Source organism: Nannobrachium achirus (assembly GCF_963921795.1).
Source record: "Nannobrachium achirus genome assembly, chromosome: 9".
Taxonomy (NCBI): Eukaryota; Metazoa; Chordata; class Actinopteri; order Myctophiformes; family Myctophidae; genus Nannobrachium; species Nannobrachium achirus.
In genome coordinates this window covers 26,571,206-26,597,041 of record NC_137818.1, presented here as the reverse complement: position 1 = coordinate 26,597,041, position 25,836 = coordinate 26,571,206, and the positions used below count along the sequence as shown (strand labels likewise).

The following is a 25,836-nucleotide window of genomic DNA, read 5'->3' as shown; positions in this document are numbered from 1 at the left end:
TTTTTAAACCTATGTTTCTATGTCAGTGGTGCCCCCAAAATGTTTAGTTCCAGGGACCCCCCAGAAGCAAAATTCGAGTTACAAATGTTCGCTTAAAATAACACATATATTCAAAGATTTGCACACATTTTCACAACTTTAAAAAAAATAGCAGATCTACAAGCTAGCTGCTGCGCTGCAAGCTTGTATATCTGCTATTTTTCAATAGCTAAAGTATAGAATAATGAAGGTCCCCCCACCTTGGGCCCTAGTAACTCAGTCCCCCATCCCTCCCCTGTCTCCATTCATTCATTCTTCCCTGGACAGATCCCTCTGTAATGCCTCACTTGTGCTCCGTCGTACGACGGCATCACAGAAGGAAAATAGCCTTTTTATAGATCGGCTTGTAGAGGCTTTACACACTTCCTTCATCACTCTCTCTCTCTCTCTCTCTCTCTCTCTCTCTCTCTCTCTCTCTATCTATTTCTCTCTCACTCTCCATTCATTTCCTTTCCGTCACGATCCTGGGATGGCCGCGGGCGCCTCTTCCTCTGCCTCTCGCCGTTCCTCCTCATCATTCTGAGGCCAACGGTGGGAGTACATTCCCGTTGCAGGGGCCCAATCAAAACAACAGGACAGGGCTTAATAATGACAGGCAGCCGTGAAAGAGATATGAAAGTCAGTTTTTTTAATTAACCCTCCTCTGAACCGCTATTCAGTGTTGCTGAGAATCGTGATTATGTTCTACAGAAGGTTATCGCTTTGTTATGTGAAGGATTTACTAAGCCTTTTTTTAAGAAAAGTACTTATTTCAACTTTTATGCTCATTGTGAGCGGTGTCAAGGTAGAGGTCAAATAAGAAACTTAATTTCCTTGCAATTTTCACTTCAGTTCATGCTGCTTTGTCAAGACATCACAGCAGGATCAGTACACTCACAGTAATGACATATCATAGCTCATCAGGTGTAAGGCCAAAGCGACAGAAATTGTCTTGCGAAAAGCGTGACATTCTATTACATACTTTTTAATTAGTGTGTCATCTTGTCTGTGGGTGTCTGACTGTGGGTTTGTTTGGACAGATATGACCATACTATACATAGTACAGTATATTTATACACATATATATCAGAAGTTTAGGCCGCTATGCAGCCCTCACACCTATGCCGCACCGCTGATCCGACCGATATGTCTGAGTCATAGTGTCATTTTGTGCCGATATACTTATGGAGATCCCTGATATAATTAGTATCATGCCCATACCCTGTATATTGGCATGCCCATATATGGGAATATTGGTAAGATGGTGGTTTTGGACAACTGGATATATCAATAAATTCCCATTTATGGACATATCGGTCGGAACGGCGGTTCTGGACAACTGCATACCCAACTTGGTTGGCAGGCACCGCACTCCCTCGAGTCCTTGCCAATGAAAATGTATTAAGTTCCTAGCTTCTATATGGCCCATTTTTACAATTTGATTTTACCTTGTACTCTTGAAATAATTTGCTCCTCCTTTGAGTCATTATTGTGGCTAAAAACCTCCCATGAAAGCCATTTGGGCTTAATAGAATTTAATAAATGATTTCAAAGAGAGCGAGGAGTAATTTTCAGTTCTACCTCCTAGGGTTTCAATGTAATTGCATATGAATAATTATTCAAATCTCCGTCGTACTTATTCTCCAGGCAAATGTAGAATCGGTTGGTTATGTAGCTTACCCCTGCCGATCCCCTCAGACTGTGACAACTTCCCAGTTGTTTAAAGAAATGCACTGTTTAAAAAGTCCCTGCATGCTTCCCAGGGTGCCATTGTTTGGAATGTCAAACATGTATGTTTTATCACATCCATGTTGTCTCAGTACACCCTGAATACTGCAGCACTTGGATTTTAGACAAAGCTATGAATGTTCAATCCTTCCTATCTCCCAGTTTACTTTTGTTCTTCCAACACACAACACTTCCAAGGATTCTTTTGTTGTTGTTTGTTTGCAAATCCTCCCTGTTTTAAATTTGAATGGAACATTTATTTTCAATATTCACAGTATAACAAATGTGACATAACATAAAACACAAATATTAAACACAAATCTTGCATTTAACACACAATCTTAAAATTGACCTTGAATTATTGATGTCAGAAACCTTTGCTAGGCATACATCTCTTTCTTTGATTGCAACGCAACCTGCACCAACGCATAGCACAATAGGCTAATCTCATATCGATGTGCAAGTCAATGAGCAACAGCTTTGTGTTAATCTGTAGGGATTAAAAAACGTGTGTTTTAAACACATCCGCTTATAATCCTGCTTCATTCCCATACACACAACATTATCATCAGCACGACAGCTGCATGCAGATGAAGTGTCAGTCAAAATAAGTGGTACAATTTCAGATATTAGTTCAAGGGTATTACAAGGCTGCCCTGCAGGGGTGTTGCACCAAACTCTGGGCCCTGGGTGCTTTAACTGTTGAAAAATAGTAGATATACAAGCTCACAGCGCAGCACCGAGTGCCGCGCTGCGAGCTTGTAGATCTGCTATTTTTGAAAAATCGTGAAAATGTGCGCAAGTCTTTGAATATTTCAAATCCTTCTAAGCTTTTTTGAAAAAGCTGTTTCTATGTCAGTGGTGAACTTTTTCACGTGAAGGACCCCCAAAATGATATGTATTTGGCCACGGACCCCCATCTCAAAATATTTAGTTCCAGACACATTTTCACGACTTTTCAAAAATAGCAGATCTACATGCTCGCAGCGTGGCACTGTGAGCTTGTATATCTGCTTTTTTTCAATAGCTAAAGTATAAAATAATAAAGGCTCCTCCACCTTGGGCCCTAGTAACTCAGTCCCACTCCCCCCCCCCCCCTCCCCTTGTGACGCCCCTGCTGCCCAGCGCAGCATGTTGTCAAAGGCAAACGTGAAATTGTTGTGAAATTTTCAGTTGCGTTCAATTTCTGGTATGAGCTGCCACAACAAGACTCTCAATCCCCCATGGTGCCTTGCTTCCAGGATATAGACTAGTGCTTCTCAACCCTTTTCATGTCAAGGACCCCCAAATTGACATTTATTAGCCCGCCGACCCCCATTTGAAACGATATTATGCCAGGGAGTCAGGGACCCCCACAACAGAAGATTTTTACGGCTTTATCAGTGATTCCCAGCCATTTTAATTTCAAGGACCCCCAGTCTGACATGCCTTTTAGGCTACGGACCCCCATTTAACACTTGCATGACTGAGCAGGTTATTTTGACCGATTTTGAGATTTAGAAATGGAACAAGACTGCTCAGGAAACACTCAAAAATATTTATTTCATCTCAGCCACACCAACTCAAAACGGCCAAAGACGGATTCTGTTCGGCGGTTCCCGACATTCGGTCGTGTTGGAAGTCACCATTATTACAGAAATATATACTGCATGCTATGCTGAACGTAATCCACTTAGTGTCATCTTTTCAAAATGCATATTTACCGTACAGTTTGTGTTTGTATGCTTATTTCGCAATACCTATTGCGCAATCCTCTGTAGAGTGAGTTTGTCATCATGGTCACAAGAGTATCGGGTTTCAAGAGGGAAGGGGGGGGTTAGAGAGAGAGAGAGAGGAGAGAGAGAAGAGAGAGAGAGAGAAAGAGAGAGAGAGAGAGAGAGAGAGAGAGAGAGAGAGAGGTACAGTAAGATACAGTAGATTACAGTACAGTAAGATACAGTACAGCAAGGTACAGCATAGTACAGTACAATACGGTACAGCAAGGTACAGTAGAGTACAGCAAAGTACAGTACAATACGGTACAGCAAGGTACAGTAGAGTACAGCAAAGTACAGTACAATACGGTACAGTCAGGTACAGTAGAGTAAGATACAGTAGATTACAGTACAGTAAGATACAGTACAGCAAGGTACAGCATAGTACAGTACAATACGGTACAGCAAGGTACAGTAGAGTACAGCAAAGTACAGTACAATACGGTACAGCAAGGTACAGTAGAGTACAGCAAAGTACAGTACAATACGGTACAGTCAGGTACAGTAGAGTAAAGCAAAGTACAGTAAGGTAAGGTAAAGTAGAGTACAGTACAATACGGTACAGTAAGATACAGTAGATTACAGTACAGTAAGATACAGTACAGCAAGGTACAGCATAGTACAGTACAATACGTTACAGCAAGGTACAGTAGAGTACAGCAAAGTACAGTACAATACGGTACAGCAAGGTACAGTAGAGTACAGCAAAGTACAGTACAATACGGTACAGTCAGGTACAGTAGAGTAAAGCAAAGTACAGTAAGGTAAAGTAGAGTACAGTGCAATACGGTACAGTACAGTACAGTACAGTACAGTACAGTACAGTACAGCAAAGTACAGTACAGTACAATACGGTACAGTCAGGTACAGTAGAGTAAAGCAAAGTACAGTAAGGTAAAGTAGAGTACAGTGCAATACGGTACAGTACAGTACAGTACAGTACAGCAAAGTACAGTACAGTACAATACGGTACAGTCAGGTACAGTAGTGTACAGCAAAGTACAGTAAGGTAAAGTAGAGTACAGTAGAGTACAGCAAAGTACAGTAAGGTAAAGTAGAGTACAGTAGAGTACAGCAAAGTACAGTAAGGTAAAGTAGAGCACAGTAGAGTACAGGACAGTAAGGTAAAGTAGAGTACAGTAGAGTACATTAAAGTACAGTACAGTAAGGTAAAGTAGAGTACAGTAGAGTACATTAAAGTACAGTAAGGTAAAGTAAGGTACAGTAGAGTACATTAAAGTACAGGACAGTAAGGTAAAGTAGAGTACAGTAGAGTACATTAAAGTACATTAATGTACAAAGTACAATACAGTAAGGTACAGTAGAGTACAGTACAGTAAGGTACAGTAGAGTACATTAAAGTACAGTACAGTAAGGTACAGTAGAGTACATTAAAGTACAGTACAGTAAGGTACAGTAGAGTACATTAAAGTACAGTACAGTAAGGTACAGTAGAGTACAGTAGAGTACAGTAAAGTACAGTACAGTAGAGTACAGTAAAGTACAGTACAGTAAGTGGATGGATGGATGTGGATGGATGCATGGATGGATGGATGGATGGATGGATGGATGGATGTGGATGGATGGATCGATGGATGGATGGATGGATCGATGCATGGATGTGGATGGATGGATGGATGGATGGATGCATGGATGGATGAATGGATGGATGCGAATGGATGGATGTGGATGGATGGATGTGGATGGGTGGATGGATGTGGATGGATGGATGGATGGATGTGGATGGATGGATGTGGATGGATGGATGGATGGACAGACAGACAGATGGATGGATGGATGTGGATGGATGGATGGATGTGGATGGATGGATGCATGGATGGATGTGGATGGATGTGGATGGATGGATGGATGTGGATGGGTGGATGTGGATGGATGGATGCATGGATGGATGGATGTGGATGGATGGATGGATGGATGTGGTTGGATGCATGGATGGATGGATGGATGGATGTGGATGGATGGATGGATGGATGTGGATGGATGGATGGATGGATGTGGATGGATGGATGTGTGGATGGATGGATGGATGGATGGATGGATGGATGTGGATTGATGGATGTGGATGGATGGATGGATGTGTGGATGGATGGATGGATGTGGATGGATGGATGTGGATGGATGGATGGATGTGGGTGGATCACTGCTGCAACGTAGCTGTGAGCGCCTGCGAAGCAGGCGCGATCTCTAGATGTGAGCGGCCCGAAGGGCCGCGAACCTCTAGTATTTACAAAACGTCTCAGATGGTAAAAAATCGAACCTCTGTTCGAAGTGGAGCTGTGTGTGTGTGTGTGTGTGTGTGTGTGTGTGTGTGTGTGTGTGTGTGTGTGTGTGTGTGTGTGTGTGTGTGTGTGTGTGTGTGTGTGTGTGTGTGTGTGTGTGTGTGTGTGTATTGCAGTTGATGCTCAGGGCAGGCTAGACTCAACAGCACCTCTCTGGTCACCCAGGATCATGTGTACCGATTTTTGTGACATTTGAAGAAAATATGTAGGAAAAGAAGCAAAAAGTGTGTTTTGGAGAAAATTCAAGATGGCGGGAAATCTATCCTGGCGCAAATGGGAATTTTAATTTTCCGATCTATGGTTCAAGAGTTACGGGGCAAAACGTAAAGTGGGCCGTTATAGCGCCACCATGAGGCCGAGTGATGTAATTATTACAATAAGTAATTATTATATAAGTCAATATAATATTTGTGCCCGGGTAGCTCAGTCGGTAGAGCTCTTACCTTTGTACCGCAAGGTCATGGGTTCGATTCCGGGCACCGCCAACTCAGCGTATGAGTAGCACGGTTTGGCAAGTCGTGCGGCAAGTACTGGGAGCTGATGGTAGGTGTGGCGCTCCACCTCAGCAGTCCATCTCCCAGGGGTCTAGCGCATTGTAACGGGGACAGACTCCCGCGTGTTACCGGCTGATACCGACAATAAGCCACTCCCGACCTACTTATATAAGTCAATGGGGACAATTAAGCGTCGTTTTTTGCCGATTACGTCGGCATGGTAAGGCGGATCGGAACGAAAGGTAATAGAACACCATTCCCGGCCGAGCCGCACATTTTGATGTATATATTGCGCGAGTGGCGTAAATGGTGCGGCACTAGTTACGCGCCGAAGTTTAGGCTACATACAGACACGGACGGAGACAGACAGACAGACAGACCCACACACACGGCCACGTATAGGGAGCTTGTGTTCCACACAGCTCCAAAAACAAGACTTGGCTTGTATGTTTAGGAAAAGTCATGAAAGGTCACATTTCTGAGAGTTTCCTGAGCAAACCCATTCCACCTCTAAATCTCAAAATCAGGCTCAGGCATGCGAGTGGCATTTCTATCTGGTAAAACAAACCTAGCCCAGCCTTACCCTTCCCTGACCCTTCTTTGTATTTTCCTACTGTATATATATTTTTGCACTGTTTTTTTATTATTTTTTTTTGTATTTTCCTTTATTTTCCTGACTATATCTACTGCATACTGTAGTGCTGTGTTCTATCCGTCTCTCATTCAATGTTATAGAGCATCGCAGCGGAAGTGGATTCCTGGGGTCACTTAATATTCCCCATTCATTTTCGCCATAGACTTTTACGAAAATATTTATAACAATTATGTTAAGCCTCGAACCAAGCCATCCAGGATGGAGGTGAATCATGACCATATAATCTTTTTTTCTATGAAAAGAATTGAAATATTCAGACTCCGCACAAATGTTCACGATTTTTCAAAAATAGCAGATCTACAAGCTCGCAGCGCGGCACGTGAGCTTGTATATCTGCTATTTTTCAATAGTTAAAGCACAAAATTTGAGTGAATCCTTTTATCCAGGGCCCAGAATTTGGTGTGACACCCCTGTGTGTGCCTGTCTGTGGGTCTATGTGCAGGGCGTGGCTGAAAATGAGCACTTGTGCTCAGTGAACTACCCTGTATAAATAACAGAGGGGAAAAATATATATTGTCCTTGTCGGGTGGAAACCGTGAACTGCATGTCCAAAACCCTCCTTTTTTAGTTATTATTTAAAAAACTATTTAAAATAGTGAAAATAGACGATCTACAAGCACACAATGCCTCGCATCGTGCTTGTAATCGGCTATTTTTATTACTTTTGTGTGGCACTTTTGTATGATGAAGTAGGGCTTTCTGAAACTTGGAGATTCAAGGTTTCTTCCCGACAGTGACGATATGCATAGGTTGTTTAGCCTTTACCAACAGTCTTCCTCTATGTTGAGATTTGAAATGGGGCCTGCCCTTTAGTCCAATGTCTCAATAGTCAGACAAATGAGTTAGATTAATGTGAGGTTAGGGTTAGGCATAGTGTTTTGTTAGTGCTGCCAGACCAGTGGTAGCCCAATATTCCTTTTCTGTTAATTCAAATTCTTTATTATCCTCTGACATCTGTTCCTAGAGTCTCTCACATACTGTAGCTGAGAAAGGAAGTCATTTTGTACTGTCCATACAATATAGATATGTCGAGATCGTGGCTTATTGTCCCCAGAGAGGACAATGGTGACCGGATGTAAATTCAGTGATGACATCCATGCAATAACAAAATATCGCTTTTCCTCAGTTTAGGTTTAGTGCCCCGCTTGGCAACTCATTTTCTCCCATGCCCGTAAACCAACTAATAACATCCACACCAAACACACCTCTTTCGAATTACTCAGTACATTTATACAGCCTTTCATAGCAATGTGAATTGACAATCTGGCAATGACAGGCATAATGCGAAACTAGGGTAGGGGGTTAGCGTGGGTGGGTAAACGTTAAGCATTAGCTGGGCACAATCAGCCTCCGGGTCCATTAGCTGCCCCTGCCTTTATCCACTGGATATTTATAGGGCACCTTGGTATTGGGGTCCGGGGGCAGGTAACCGGAGAGGGAGGTGGAGGGTGGCAGTGGTGGCGTGGGAGGCCTGTCGTTTGGTGCCTGCGGTGGTGATTAATGCTTGAATGCAGTGAGCTTTATCAGGAGTCCGGCAGCCTCCGGACCAGTGAATGTCAGCGCAATTAAAGGCGGGTGGCAGACTGTAGAAAATGAGAGAAGTGGGCGCCTATCTGCAGATTGCAGACTGGGCTAGCCAGGAGCATGGCTGTCGTGTAGACGATTCCATTGGCTAACGTCTGTTCATTCTTTAATCACCTCCGCTCCTCATTAAGACCTGCTTTTGTTCCAGCCACCGCCTTTCTCCTGCGCTGACAGATAAAATATGGCAAGAGAGAGAGAGAAGAAAGAAGAGATGACAGTCTCTGCTTTGCCCAGGCATGGGCGAACCTCTTAAAGGTGGGGGTGGGGTGATAGAAATGGTGGCAGATTCAGTCAACTAAGGAAGAGGGAGGGAGAAGAGATGAAACCGGAACGAGGGGGAGAGAGACGTGGAAAGGGAATTGTCAGACCATGAAAGCTTATAATTCTTCTGGATTTTTCTCCTGAGTGGAGGAACACCCACAGACACGCACGCACACACATACATGCACATGCACATGGACGCACACACACACACACACACACACACACGCACACACACACACACACACACACACACACACACACACACACACACACACACACACACACACACACACACACACACACACACACACACACACATTTTAACCATTTATTTATGTTCACACAAAGGAGATGCATACAAGGACACAAATATTATAGGTGCAGTAGAGTTACTTACAAACTCATGGCATATGTCTTCATAATACAATAGCAAGTCACTTGGTACTCTACGGGTATAAGTAGTAGCGTATCCGCCATATGTGGCGGCTGCCGATTATAGCAGAGACGGCACAATACTTTGCCAGCCTTTTTGCCTCTTTTTTGGGCATCCCAAGTTGTTGAAACCCAGCCTGTGGGTATGTCCTAGGCTGCCAAATATAGAAAACAAATAGTCTGCACCTGTAACCTGTAAAAAAAAAAAACCACACACACACACACACACACACACACACACACACACACACACACACGCGCGTGCGTGACGTGCCTGTACTACAGTAGGAGTTTATATCATAACTATACGTAGTCCATCCAGCCCGTTAGAGCCAGGCCTGCTGAACGTATACTGAAAAGTGGTAGTTGGACTGATTGGTGCAACAGTTCAATGGGGGATTGGTGTTAACGTTCTACTTTCTCAGTTAATAAGCACTGCAATGCTATCATGCTAGGTTGGTGATAATGAGGGGCACACGTCGGTCCGATGTCTCATTACCCCGACTACGTGGCTACACGTGCGGTTAGGGTTAGAGACAGGGTTTGTAATGGGGAGAGTTGGACGAACGCAACGTCGGAGTGAGAACCATAACACACACCCGATAGTAATTGTGATCAAAGGTCTTCATGAAATTGTCAGACCTTTTCCTGCAGAGGACGTCATGATAGAATGCGGATCAACAGATCAATAAAGAAAAGTAGAGCATACCAAAAAACTAATTCTATTTTCTACTTTGTTTTTTCAAGAATTCCCTGAGAGTTCATGCAAAGTACTGAAGGCAACAATGCTCAAACTATGCTAGATTTATGCCAGTGGCAGTCTCTGCTAGCGGTGTTAACAGCAGGGCTTATTGTGGACTGTCATGGTGTAAACTAGCCTCTGGTAATCTGTCTAATTCCAATGCAAAGTGCTGAAAGACAGCTCTGCATTAACAGCTGCCAAGATTGTGTGTGTGTGTGTGTGTGTGTGTGTGTGTGTGTGTGTGTGTGTGTGTGTGTGTGTGTGTGTGTGTGTGTGTGTGTGTGTGTGTGTGTGTGTGTGTGTGTGTGTGTGTGTGTGTGTGTGTGTGTGTGTGTGTGTGTGTGTGTGTGTGTGTGTGTGCGCGTGCGTGCGTGCGCAGGTTTGTGTATGTGCCGTGTTCATGCGTGTGCACTTGCGGGCTATAATGCTCTGTAATCTTAGCATCCATTCCAATCACCATTGCAGGCACCTTACAGTGGAACACATTTTGACGCATTACATGTTATTGGCTCAGTCTTGCAGAGGCAAATGTATAGGCCTATGTAAATGTGACTAAATAAATGATGATTGCCTCCCACACCTGTTCAGTGCTTGGAATAATATGGAGCAGTATTTAGCCACGCACAGCAGCAACCACAAGTCTGTGTGGTTAAAAATGGTCTTGTTTTGTTTCTCGAGGTACAGACTTTATCCCTGCATACTGTATGTCAGCTGACATCTCATCCCACAACAGACTCAATTCAACTCATATACAGTCAGCCAAAGTGGATTATCACATTTTGAACATTACACAATGTCACATGTAATGAATGTATAAGACCGTCATAATTGGGCACATTTAGCTGGACGGATTATCCTTTTTCTGTCAGCTACAGTATAGTATTTATACAGTACTCTCCTGTGTGGGCGCTGGTATTCAGCTGGCATTACTCTATTTGGTATGTGGACACACTGGTATTCAGATGGTAGGCCTACTACTCTATATGATTTGTCAGTGCTGGTATTCAGGTGGTACTACCCTATATGATGTGTGGGTGCTGATATTCAGACTGTACTTCTCTATTTGATGTTTGTGCTGGTATTCAGTCAGTACTACTTTTATTTGTTAAGAATGCTGACTGAGAGAGAGAGAGTGTGTGTGTGTGTGTGTGTGTGTGTGTGTGTGTGTGTGTGTGTGTGTGTGTGTGTGTGTGTGTGTGTGTGTGTGTGTGTGTGTGTGTGTGTGTGTGTGTGTAGATAGATAGATAGATACCTTTATTATCCCAAGGGGGGATATTCAGTTGTCCAGAGGCGGCACAGCAGTTAAGGTTACAAGTTACAGGAAAGTAAGAAAAAAGAAAAAGGACTGTTGTGTACAGCCGAGCAACAAAAACAAACAAGAAGAATCAACAATACAGAAGAAACTGCACATGTCTTTAACTCATTGTCTTACTTGATTCAGAGCGTTTTTCACCAACCTTTGCAAAATCGCGGAATATTCTGCATCGCTCCGATCCGCTCATGGGAGAATCGGAAAATAATCCATGTCCTTATGCGACCATCCATATAAAAAAATGGAGGCTTCCGCTTCAACCTTGCGTCCAGCCCCTCGCCACATACATGCTATGTGTGTTTTTTTTTTGGCATGTGTTCTTTTTCTTAAAATAAAAGGAAAAGCATTTTTGTTCCGGTTAGGTCAGGTAACGTCCAGGGAACCCCAGAAATAATTGGTGACACATAGGCTTGTGAACAGCACCCTCCAGCATCAAAAGACATAACTCGTCTCATCAAACTCGTCCTGTGGCGGTCAATGAGTTAAGTGGCGCATGTGTTGTACTCTGTCTCCTGTTTGTGTTTAATTGGTGTAATTGATTGCATCTTTGTGTTGCAATCAGCTGCAGCTGTTGATGCCGCGCTCATTCATACGGACGGATGCCAAACAGAAGTACACACAAACACACTTCTAGAAGCGGCTGGCACTTCTTAAAAATACACAGTGACGTTTGTATTCTTAACTATGTTTCTCTCCTTAACACATAGAGGTAAAACTGTCTTCTTTGGCTTCTGTTCAGAGAGAATATCACAGTGGGAGGACACACTTCTCCCTGACAAGGCGTTGTGGTGAGAGAAGCAAAACATTGTGGGGTCCTTGCTTTCAAGGGCTGAATTCCATTGTAGGCCACAAAGGTTGGCAACCGACTTTCATATGAATCAGCGAAATCACAGAGGCACAGAGGCACTCTACAGGAAGTCTACAGGATGTTTAGTGTTAGCTCTTCAGAGCTTTGGGGAAGTTAAGATGAAGCAACTTTCATTTTTATTGGTTGGACTGCAACAGCGGTGCCAACCCTGTAAACATGAATATCTCCGACTGAGTCAGTCACTGACTGATCAAGTTACAGCATTGGTCAGACGATTTGTCTCTGTCTGTCTGTCAATCTCCGATCTCATCTTTGTTTCAACCTACTTTTTCTCTGTCATGGGCACACAGCCGTGCACAGACCTCCACACACAACAAAGAACGCTGTCCGTGGTTCTGAATTACATACAATCCACATCCGTGTCACATGATTGTCACCAGGCGGCTGCAGCATCAATAACACACAATAATACCATAATCTAGGCATATCTATACTTTATGTACTGTATGTGCGCAATTGTCAGCAGTAAATCTAGGCTTAGGCTTCTGTTGCCTACCTTACCCGTCGCCCCTGGCCTACCATTCTACTAGATATTAAAAGACATAAGATTGGCATTTGTTGTCTGTGCAGCGGACCTGCACACTGAATCTGAATCTAATCCAGTTCTATGGAATTTGAAGTAGATAAAAAAGATGGATGTGCTTTCCTCATTTCTCATTTGCGATTTCGCAGCTTGAATATTAACACCCCAATCAAAAGTCCCATTGGTGTTAATCCATTTGCCTCATTAGTTTTAATTATCATTTACTATTATGCATACTGTAGTTTGTGGTCTAAGTGCATGTGGCTGCAGTGCTTCTTTTGTTTTCAGCTGGGTGACTTAATTATCTTCCTTGACTCTTGGTTGCATATTTTTACTCACAATGAGATAATAGGCAAATTGCGGTGTCTTTGCCAGTTAATAATAAAATAGAAGAAAAGAGGAGAGAAATGATTCTGTCATCTAACGGGCCAAATAGGTCACTCAGAACAACAGCGTGATTTATACGTAGGTTTAGGCACAAGTTTAAGGAAGTATTTCTTCATGCAAGCTGTAATGTGCCAGCGAGCAGGCGCGAGAGACACAGAACCAAGGGAGATTAAACGTCTGATTGTTCCAAAATTGCCACCGGTGCACACACCATCCTTCTCCTCATACTGTAGCTGTTCTAGGCCTCCTTGAGTCTATAAACAAATCTGGACCTTTATACTACACCCCTGAGCAAGTTACTGAACAAAATCATAAAAAAGACAAATCTATATGGAATGATCATAACACTAGCAAGGGATATGGATTCCTTGTCACATTGATGGTTGTAATGTCTTTAAAACTCTCTTGTTAGACTACAACTTCCTCTAATTCAGAGGGTTTTATTTGATTTTGCGTCATACTTCTGGGAGCCATAAAACAAAACTTGGCAAATCATGAGATGTAGTAGACCACAGCAGGCCTCATTTGTTCAAATACAAAAAAGCCTTTTATACTCAAAATAAAGCATGTGATAGACTTTGATGTTATTTGGATGAATGGATTCGATGGATCTTTCACTTTTCCTGAACTACTACTACATATTGATACAATGTCATGTTTTACCTTTACTGTCCATGTAATCTGAGCTCACTCTCAGCCACACGCCTACAAATTGCCATCATGACAATAAAATACGTACACACACATAGGCTCCTCAACATACACAATGTATTACATAGACCAGGGATACTCAAACTTCTGTGCCTGTGGGCCACATTACAAAAATGTCAAGGGGCCACGGGCCAGTTGATAAAATGACATCACTTGATAACTTCTCTCTTTTATTTGCTTTATTTCCACATAACGTAAGACAAGTGCAATGTGCATTATTTTATGGCTTGAAATTCCATTTATATTCTGTCAATGACACAATTTGTAATCAAAGTAATACAAAAAGAGAGAAAAAAATTTAGAAAAAAAAAAACTGGAACAGAGCATTGGAACAGTGTGCGGACTTCCTCTTCTTCCTATGGTGTGTATTTTTGGTTCGGCACCTGTAAAATGTCTGGTGATGTGTGTGCTTCCCTCTTGGCTCTGAATTATAATATAAAAAAGGAGAACAAAGTTTCTATCACACAAAGATTTTGAGGACCGCCTGTAGTAACTCTGAAGACCCCCTGTAGGGGTCCCGGACCCCCTGTTAAAGACCCTTGCAGTAGGAGTTATTTGTGCAAACTTCACAGGAAATTATGTGACATCCACCTACACATTTCCAGGGCTTCTGAAGTACAGACTGGTAGGAGGAAGCGTTTGAAAAATGTGGGAGCCGACGCATGTCTTGAGAGACTGTGAAGCAAGCTAGCGAATTACAGAATACACGCCCATACAGTACACACACATAAACACACCAAGTGTTGAGGTAATCCAGACCGATTTGGAAAAAAACAAACCCTGGTACTTTCTCAGCAAACGCCATGGATGTGGGGCACAGCAAGCCAGCCGGTCTGTCATTAACATCCTCATGAAGTCCATCTGAAAGACCTCAACGGCTAAATCTAGCCATAATGATAACACTTAACCCTGGACCTTGGGTTCATCTGTCCTCAATTACAGCAAATAATTCAGCTGCTAATAAGTGGGTGGTCTGGTGGGTGGTGGGCAGATGACAGAGGGAAAGAAGAAAGTGGAGGAGGATGACGAGAGGTGTAGTATAGGGGGGTTGATTTTGGTACTTACGGGACGGTACTTAAGGATTTTACTGCGTAGACTGTGGCGGAATGAGAATTGTTATTAGACTGTACTGTACGTCATTCTTTTTGCGGGGCGGGGGGGGGGGGGGGGGGGGGGGGGGAGTAGCGAAGCGAAGTGCAGATGGTGCTGTGACAAAGTCCCTTTAGTGGAACATTTTTATGCAAAATGACTGGGAGCGATGCATTCAATATGCACTCGCTATGTGCCACCAGTGGGGAATCAAACGCATATAGTAGAAGCCACAGAACTGGGCAAAGGAAACCAAATCACGTCCTCATAGTCATAAAAATGCTAATGTTTGTGTTTTTAAGCAGTGTTTATGAAGTGTGGAAAAAAAAAAAAAAAAAAAAAATGAAGTGTTTCATGTGCGCGTGTGTGTGTGCGCGTGCGTGTGCGTGCCCGTGTGTGACAGAGAGACAGAGAAATGTAGGTGGATTTGCTTATGTGTGTTTAGTGTGCGTGGGCACACTTTTGTATATATATATATATATACAGTACTGTATTGTATGTTCAAGTGTACATGCATTATGTGTATGTGCACTGCATTCATATACAGTATATGCAGAACCACATCCCTTTATGTGCTTATGTGTGTGTCTGTAGCATGACAGCCTTTCAACCCATACATAGAGAGAGTAACTGTCTGATGGATGGTAAACAACTGCACATTATTCATTGACGATTTATAGTTCCTTTTGATTGTGCTGAAAGAAATTTGTTTGGAGATGATGGGTGCAGTATGCTTTGCATTAATTATTTGATTCGGTTAGAGATGATGGTTGCGGCATGCTTTGCATTAATTATTTGCTTCCTCGGTGTCTTTGTTTTCTCCCAAATGCCTCAAGCGTCATGTTATCTACACAATTAGTTTTCCTCCTGCAGTGTAGTTTTGTGTGCATAGATAAAAGCAAATGCATTTGGAAGTCATTTGCATGCAAACATGCAGTAGGTGTACATAACCCCACACCACATCACACTCACTTATTCTCTCAGTTTCTCTCTCTTTCTACCTTAATTTCTCTTGTTCTCGCTGCGTCTACAAACACGTATATTATACACACACACAGATATGTTTATGTATTCTCATTGGCACCCATCTATCAATTCGTTCTGCTCATTAAATGTTCCTATATCAGCCTAGTGTGCACCAGGGGAGACACGTACATTTCTTTGATCATTTTCAAATGGCTCCAAGTATGCATGTGTTCATGCACCAAGCTCATTAGCACACATTTACATAGCCACACAGCACACCCACTTCTTTACAGCGATATAGTAATAGTTGCAACTAGTGAACAGTCTGATATTAGGAATTAATGTCATGTTCACATGATTGACGCGCACCGTTTGACCAGCTTAACACACCAAAACTTGGAAAGTGTTCAAGTTCAAGTGTTGGATATTCAGAAATAGCAGATATACAGAGATACAAGCTAACAGTGCGCTATGAGCTTGTACATCTGCTGTTTTTGAACATTCTTGAAAAAATCATGAAAGTGACATTTTTTAATACAAATCTTCTGGCACAAAATATTTTCACATGGGAGTCTGCACGGCCAATTACAGTACAGTATATCAATTTGGGGCTCCTTGGTATGAAAAGGTTTGAGAACTACTGATTTAGATATCAGATCAACATGCTCACAGCGTGTTGTGCCGTGGCGCGTTATGAGCGTGTAGATCGATGTTGTAGGTGTGCGACACAGTGTGCAACCGAGCATAACTCACTCAGGCTTCAGTCCTAAAGTGCTACAGTATTCCATAATGACCCACCACTGTGCAGCCTTCCATAAAGACATTACAATCAAGTGTGTAGCACCAAAGCATCTGCTAGCGGTTTTATTTCTAACTAATCAAATCAGGATGATAATTAAACAGACAAAGTGCATATTTTCGAGTGGATTATGGCTGTAAATAGGCTCTTGTGTCCCTTTTTTCATTGTTGCACAACCAGGGTGATAATTAATATTATTAATAGCAGGCATAAGTAACATTGATGCTCCTCTTGAGAAACACTGCATAATGCGCTGTTCTAAAGGGTTTTATTACATGCAGAATCCACTACAGCTCAAGCACTGGGTTTTTATGGACTGCTGTTTTCACTAGTGGGTCTCGACTCCAAACATCAAATGTCTCCTTTTAGTTTTTTTGTTATCACGTGTTTTCTGAGATATGATGACATTTTGAAACATCTGATTTCTGAAAACGTGGGTTCTGTTTTTCCCATGCCACCAAAGACGGTGGCAAATTTTGGTCACTTACTCACGGATGCCACATTAGGTGGTTAGTCCATGGTAGTAAATGAGAACACATCATCTCGCTGTTCAAGATCATACGTACAGGGTGCATCATACAAAAATTGCACTGGGGAGGGAGGATCTTACCCCTGTGTTACAAGATTATTTGGCAACGGTTGAGACAAAGCTGCTTTAATCGCATGACATGTTAATGCAAAGAATAGCAGATCTACAAGCTCATAATGCATCGCGATGTGACACTTGAGTGTGTAGATCTAGCTGTTTGTGGCACACAATACATTATACTAGAGAAGTATAAATGATGATGTGCAAGCGGACAGTGGAATGTTTTATTCATGCGCATATGGGAAGAATATTTGAAAGAAAGCAACTTGGGTTCACTGTAGGTCTGCATGGGTTTGTCATTGTGTTTTAGCTTATTCACACATCTAAATGACAGAAAAGAAAGGGAGAAAAAAGAAGTGTGTCTGTGAGACAAGGAAACACGAAGGGAGCTCGGCGAAAGAAAGAAAACCTAAAAAAAGAAAAGAAAAACCTAAAAGTAAAAGACAAATAGGTGAGCTGGGAATCAAAGGCGAACGGCGAGGGAACACAGCGTGAAGGTGAACAATTCAAAAAACAACAAATTACATGAATAGCAAAGTGGAATAATTTAGAATAGCCCAGAGGCGGGGGAAAGTCAAGTGTAAAGCTCATCATGTGTGAAATCTCTCTTATCTTGTTGGTTAAATGAAGCCTGTTGTTTGTCCTCCTCCTGCAGACACGGCAGTGCACCCGAGGCAGAAGACAGCCACCCCTGATCTCTGCTACAAGACTGACATGAGCAGCCTCATGGACTTCAATTCTCCAGACGCCTCCCTGGACAAAGGTATCACTTTGCCTTTATCTCTTACTGAGGCCGGGTTAGGTTTGTCGAGAAAGAACATCTCCTTCTTTGCAGTAACAGCCTGGAGGAAGTCATGGCAGACTCTGTGGAGCTAGCGTGAAACGCATGCACGCTCGCACACGCACGCACGCACGCACACACAGTCACATGCACGCTCGCACACACACGCACGCGTGCACACGCACACACACAAAGATGTGTCATTCATGCTGACGAGACGACTACTATTTCTCTCTACAAAGGTTGCCCGTGGCTGGTGTTACACCAAGTGAGTTTAAAGCGTAGTAGAGAGCCTTGGTACCAATCATAAAGCCTGCCTGTTCACTCACTGTGTGGACATGGAGCTGTTATGGAAAGGCAGTGGGGCATGATCGACCACAATGATGTATACTGTGACACTTGACAGAACGATGTACTGTGTATGTGAATATGGATGACATGCTTTGTGCAAACGGTCACTTGGTTGTTACTCTTACACTCACCCGCAGAATGTTTTTAACGGTTCACTTGCTACTTGCTACGGACTCTCACATAGCATTATACTAAACAATCAAACCAATCGCTGCATGTGTATGCATGAGCCTACCACACTCACAGAGACTTCTACTTAAGAACTTATGTAACCCAGGATCTCTGTCCGAAAGTTTTGCTGTCTCTGTTAGAAAATCAGATTATTTCTTTCTTGGTCTTTTAATGCATTTCTGCCTTCCAGTTAATTTAATGCATTTCTGCTGTTTATGCTATAAGTAATGGTTGCATCAACACAACTACAGTATTAGTATGTTGCATCCAAAGCTGAAAGGGAAGATTTTCTTTTTCTTTTTATCTTGATAGGATCAGCTTATTTATAGCCTTCTATCCACTGTGGCCAGACATGTTTCGATTTATTCATTTCTTCCTGGCTATCTACACTGACCACTTAGATCGTCCAGGCCTTTTATGAGACGCGAGCTCCTTTCAAGGACATGGGCGGTTGTGTTGTGGTTCAGAGTTGCCAGTAATGGCACCAGCAGGTCTACGAAAGCTCTTCCTGGCCGGCCGTCCACTGTGGCATGATGCCACAGTGCAGCAGGAATCTCCACTGTGTCCACCAGGCTCTCTCCAGGGCCTTTTCCCCACTAGAGTGGTTTTGTTGATCTGCCAGTCTCCTCTCCTCTTAGGCTCCTGGGAGCGAGACCACGAGAGGGCTCACGAGCAGCAGCAGGTTCATTATGCAGCTTGCTAAGGGGTATCTGGGATCAGCGTAGTGTGTCAAGGTCCAAATTGTATCTTTCATAGCGTTACATTTCATTCACAATCAGACAAGCAGTCTATTGCCAAGAATAGGGTACTTACATACAAGGAATTTGTTTTGGCCTGCCCTGCACACAGCGACAAGCCAACATGAAAACGTTTAACCACTTAAATGTATACTTCATTGACCGGGGTTCCCGAGGGCTCTGTACTTGCCCCCCACCCTTTATTTTTCCCTCTACACCAAATCTCTTTGACATGTGTGAACTTCCAATGTTGTGCGGTTGAAACTACAGTGTGTAGAAATTAGTTATAGTTGTAATTCGGTGTGCATCTTTCATTCGAAGGTACAGTCACACCGTAAAATCCCCAATGTTCATTCATTTAAAGTAGTACAGTAGTTCACCCCCAAAATCACTTTTTTACTATTGATTACTCACTCACACCATGGAGACTTGAGTTCAATAATATTTTTAGTTTTTTGTTGCATTCCTAAGACAGAAATTGAGCTGATCTACCACAACTGAACAGGCTTAACACTGATTATTACAGGTCTAGTTACAGCAAGCGCCTGTAGGAGGTGTAAAAGAGCATAGTGTGTGGGTGTGACAGGCAAGCGTGACACAGTGTGACAGGCAAGGGTAACAGCTTAGCATGACAGCTTAGTGTGACAGCGTGACACAACTGCTGCAGGTTTTCACACTAAACTGTTCCCTGCAGTAGCAACCAATTTCTTTTCTCTTAACAAAAAATTATTATTATTGAACTCAAGTCTCCATGGCATGAGTAATCAATAGGAAAGAAAAGTCATTTTGGGGGTGAACTACTCCTTTAACTCTTGAGAGTGTAGATTCACAAACACTCAGGATGTAACAGTGTAGTACTAGTAGAGGCCAGCAGTTGACAGACAGATGTGATTACATATGTCATCAATTGCACTGATACACTGACCTTTATTTTTCAGACATACACTGTGATATACTGTTGAACATGTGTATGCACAATGTAACACACACACACACACACACACACACACACACACACACACACACACACACACACACACACACACACACACACACACACACACACACACTCACACACACGCACAGACACACACACACGCGCGCGCGCGCGTGCACACACGTGCACACACATCGGATTGATGAAAAAAGTACTGCTTTTTATTACTTAAGTAAAAGTGTCAACACTGCAATATAGAAATACTCTGTTACAAGTAAGAGTCTGGAATTCAAAATGTACTTGAGTAAAAGTAAAGAATTATTGGTGTAAAAATTACTTACTTAAAAAGTAGAAAGTGCTCATTATGCAGAATCTCATTTATAAAATACACAAATATAAAATGTATAAAAAAACGAAATGGCCGAAATGTATAATATAGGGCTGAAGTGGGCAATGTATTTTTTGTAATAATAATCAAAAAGTAACTAGTAACTAAAGTTTTCAAATAATTGTAACAGAGTAAAAGTATAATATTTGCCTGTGAGATGTAGTGGAGTAGAAGCATACAGTATTGAACACTGGAAATACTCAAGTAAAGTAAGAAATACCTAAAATGTAAGTACGGTACTTGAGTACCTCTTACTTCACACCACTACACACAGTCATGTACACATCCTCTTCTGCAGCACAGAACAGCTGGTGCATTGGTTCTAGGCTAGCATTGCTTCCTCTGTGCCGACAAAGTGCAAACTCAGGGAATATCCACGCACGCACGCGCGTGCGCACACACACACACACACACACACACGTGCGCGTGCGCACCTCCTCTGCATGGGCCAAGGCCGTGTATATCACCAGGAGTTTCCTCAGAATGAGGACAGGATCAGCAGATTGGTCACAGACATGCAATCCCAGAGAGACAGGTAGAGAGGTGTGAGAGAGAGACAGACACATAGGAAGAGACAGATGGGGAGGAGACTGTGAGAGAATGATGGAAACAGACAGGTAGACTGTATATCGTTGCTGTCGGGCAGACATCACATACAGTATGTATCCATGTAACTTTTTATTATTTCCCCTTCAATGAATGCCAACAACAATAGCAAAAAAACATGTTATTGTTTAAGTCGTTTTCAGGCCAAGGACCCCTTAGTTGAGAGAGAGATGAAGCAGGGACCCCCACAACCTTTTCATAGATTCCATATAGTTTCATTGTCTGACAGCACAATCATCAGTGTATTTTGGTATCATGTCAATTTGTGTTTTCAGATATTTAACCACTTCAGCTGTCATTATGTAATAAACGTGACATCTCACTCTGTACTTAGTCTGCTCTTTTTCCCCTCTACACCAACCCTCTTTGCCGAAAATAGCCGATCTACAAGCTTGCGAGGTGTTGTGAGCTTGTAGATCTGCTATTTTTGGCTACAGTTCTCAGAATATGGACATTAGGGTTCAAGTTGTTAATTGCGACCGTGAGATCGCAGTTTAGTATCAAAACCTCCACCGGCCGTCCGTCCGGCCGTCCGTCCGTCCGTCGGTCACACGTCACACCTTTGCCCTGCTCATATCTCCGCATCAGTATGACATCACACTGCTGACATCAGTATGACATCACACCGTACACAAATGACCCTTATATAAGACCGGCAAGAAACAGTGGTCTAAAACAGTGGTTGCTATGGTAACCAGTTGGTTGCTAAGGTAAAAAAACATGGTTGCTATGGTAAACAGTTGGTTGCTAGGGTAAACAGTTGGTTGCTAGGGTAAGAAAACATGGTTGCTATGGTAAACAATTGGTTGCTAGGGTAAACAGTTGGTTGCTAGGGTAAAAAAAACATGGTTGCTGTGGTAAACAGTTGGTTGCTAGGGTAAACAGTTGGTTGCTAAGGTAAAAAACATGGTTGCTATGGTAAACAGCTTGTTAGTAGGGTAAACAGTTGGTAAAACAAACTTTTGGCCTATTTGTGGAGATAAGCGACCAACGGTCGCTTATCTCCCGATTAGGGAGTCTTACTGGTATAAAAAGGATTGAAGACCCCAGGTTTAAGTGAAAAGTATTAACTCATCTGGTGCCGATCCCGAACTAGTTCGGCTTTATTTCAATCCAATACAATCTTTTTTTTATTAATTCACTTACCCCGAGCTGCTTGTAGAGTCGTGGGTGGTCCTGGCTCGCTAGCCGCTAGCCAGCTAGCCGTTCTACTCTGTCCGACGATATATTCCATTAAAAATGGTTTAAAATACATTTTTGAGCTCCCCAATGTTCACCCGATGTTCGGCGCCGCTTCCGATGAGTACACGAGTGTGCCGATCCCGAAGTAGTTCGGCTTTATTTAATTAAATGAATAAAATGATAAGAGGCCTTCTGAAGCCTGGCTTGATTTTTGTAGCTACTAGCCGAAAGCTAACAACGTCCCGGCCGGCCGTAATTTGCGAACGCAATCGCCAATCTCCGCCTAATCCAATGAAAGACCGCATCTTTAAAGGCTTATATCTCTTTTTTGTGTTTTAGGAAAGCGGCGCGAGGTTTATTTACGGCGAAATCGCCCAAAAATGATCTTTTAGATGACAAAATGGGAATAGCCATTCTGTTAGCATCTTCATCCGGGACATTTCCATGCCGTGCATGAACGTGAGGACGTCAGGTCCTGGAAGCTGAAGTCCTGGAAGCTAAAGCGCTCGCCTATGAGAGATGCGCTGGCATTCTTTGGCCCCTAGAGGGCGCTGGCGCTCAAAGAGTTAACAAGAGCTTGTGACTAAATGATAACTACATTGGTTCCATTGGAACACAGGTACTTTTTGGAGCGGTGAAAGCGCTCCCAATGAACAGGTATGTCCGTGGGTATGTCTGTGGCTGGCTGGGTGGCTGGCTGGGTGGCTGGCTGGCCGTGTCCGTAGTCTGGCAATACCTTTTGTGTGGCCACACACAAAACACTAGTTAAAGGAGGGGCGCTGTTTTGTGCAGGCCAGGCACACTCACCACTCACTCACAGGCACAGTTTACACTCACTCACTCACTCACATAGGGTACAGCTGCTCAAATTCACCGCTCCACTTCGAACCGAGGTTTGATTTTCACATTATTTTGCTTAAAAGTATCAGTTTTGGACATTAAAGGTTTCCACCCGACAGCGATGGTGCGTGTGGGAGAGAAACAGAGGCTAGAACGTAAGGGGAAAAGGATAGAGCAGAAGGTAACCTTGGAACACCATATCATTTCTGAGACAGACTCTGTTTCTGCACATTAGCTGTCAAACTACTGTATGTCTAATTGTCTATGTCAGCATCTTGATGAAGTGTGCACTCCCAGCTGCACATGTGTGCTTGTTGCGATCATGTTAATATTGAAGTTCAGGAAGTCAAAGAAGAAGGGGTGTAACAGTTAATCAAACTAATCAATGTAACTTTTTTTGTATAAAATTGTATTGATACATTTAAAAAAAAAATAGCTCATAAGTCACAACATGCCACATTGTAATACAATTTTTCTATGACACCGATGTACGATGAAATATAGAGTAGGGCTTAAATGGTTATCAGACTAATGAATTTAGGCAATTTTTTTAATCATGTTGATTTGTTGTTATAATACAAAATTGTTAAATTCCAAATTGAAAAATGTTCTTTAAAAAAAACAGCTTCATGATTTTTCAATTAATAAAAATAAAACAATGAATATAATAAGAGCTAAGAAGAAGAAGTTGTAGCCATACAAAGAGGATATCCAGAGGGGAAAAGGCTGTGACAGGGAGAGAGGAGACTGAGAGAGAGAGGAAAGGATGTGAAGGCTAGCCCAAAGAATTATAGTGCAGCATTGGTTGAGTGCACAGTAAAACTCCCTGTGTTAATTATCACCATGAGTGTACAAATGGAACCGAAGGGACCCGTAAGGTCCATTCGGTTCCATTTTGTACACTCTTGGAGTTAAATGGATTTCACTGAGTACAAACTAAATGCGAAGGGATTGAGGAGAAAATGCAGCTCTGATTAGCACTTGTGTTTTGCATTTTTACTCACGCGTGGCGAGTGTGAAATTAGAATTTTGTACCACAGCAGCAGTAATGTCGCGCGCCTTCTCACCGTGCTTTAAACACAGCCAGACTAAAGCTGCATAGCTATCGATGTTGTACTGTTAGACCGATTACACCCAATCATAGTGGAAAGTATTAAGTGCATTGTGCTACAGATACATATGATGCCATTGTTCTACAGAGCAGAGTTGGAAAGTAACTAAAGTACATTTATTCAAGTGCTGTACTGTACAAATTTGAGATACTTTTAGTTCGCTGGAGTATTTTTGATTGTCAATACTTTTACTTCTACTCCATTTCAGAGGGAAATATTGTACTTTTTTTTTTTTTTTTTACAATTATTTGAAGACTTTAGTCACTTTGTCACTTTGTAGATTTTGATTATTATTACAAAACACACTGGCCGTCAGCCCTATATAGATTTCAACCATTTGAAAATAGCAGATCTACTGTACAAGCTCACAGATCGACAATATCTCTGACTATTCCACAATCTTCAAATGCTTCAGAGGGTTTAACTGCGCCTCACAAAAGTTACGACAGGAAGCTGTCATCTGTGTGTCATTTTCGCTCACGACAATATATTTGAATCTTCAATATATATATCTCTAAATTTCCATTTCAGCTAAGCAGCAAGCTAGGATTTATTTATGCGACTGCAAAGGCAAAATATAAGTCGGGAGAGGCGGAACATCAGCTTTATTTTCGAATAATTTTCGGTTTGGAGGAAGCTTTTGCCTCAAGACTAAAATCATAAGAGATATGATAGGATGTAGTAGAAGTAATGAGCATACTTAGCCTGAAAAGGGGAATCCATACACAAACTGTTAAAGGGTTAAAGTTAAAGGGCTGAAGAGGATTGGATTTCAAAGGTCAGGAGGTCAAAAAGTTGGATTTCAATGGGTGGTGAATGTGGGGATTATCGCCTCTGCTTCTTCAGGAAGTCATTATATTAGCTGTCATCTCAAGCACAATGATTTGACCTGTGTGTGTGTGTGTGTGTGTGTGTGTGTGTGTGTGTGTGTGTGTGTGTGTGTGTGTGTGTGTGTGTGTGTGTGTGTGTGTGTGTGTGTGTGTGTGTGTGTGTGTGTGTGTGTGTGTGCGCGCGTGCGCGTGTGCGTGTGCATGTGTGTGTGTTGCTGTATAAGGTGCGTGCAGAGCCATGATAGCAGTTGGGTTTTCTACAGGGTATCCGGTGGTTTAATATCATCTTCTTTACCAACACTGTACAATGGATGAATATCCATGCACTGCCAATAAAGGAATGCATTGTTGGTCAGCTCATCGTTTAGCTAGCGTTATGTCCAGTAATTATTATAGTGAGTAAAAAATGATTGACTGGGAGAAATGTAATTAAATGAACTCTTATCAATTTCACTGTGTAGTAATTACCAGGCTGAAGGTGAAGCCATGTGTGTCTTCCTTCCCTTCAGTGCCTCCAAACATGACCACTTCTTTGACTTTGGAGAAATGTCTCCTTGTTGTAAACAGCTTCTTGGGTAAATTAATCTGGAGCGGCACATTGAATGCAAATTACATTCTTGTACACATTATTAGCTTTGGTGTTGTGGATAGGTAGTAGTCAAGTAGTGTGTTCCTCATAGAGTCGT

The 25,836-nt window shown here is 42.5% G+C and overlaps 1 protein-coding gene across 1 annotated transcript in view; it reads left to right on the top strand.

The window, feature by feature from the left end:
- Window positions 1–25,836, top strand: part of kazna (kazrin, periplakin interacting protein a) — a gene marked incomplete at both ends in the record, with an annotated part of 259,876 nt that overhangs the window by 162,443 nt on the left and 71,597 nt on the right. The window contains one exon of the mRNA XM_080734204.1: window positions 17,871–17,978. Coding sequence (XP_080590330.1) covers window positions 17,871–17,978 — 108 coding nt within the window. The remainder of the gene's footprint in view (window positions 1–17,870; window positions 17,979–25,836) is intronic.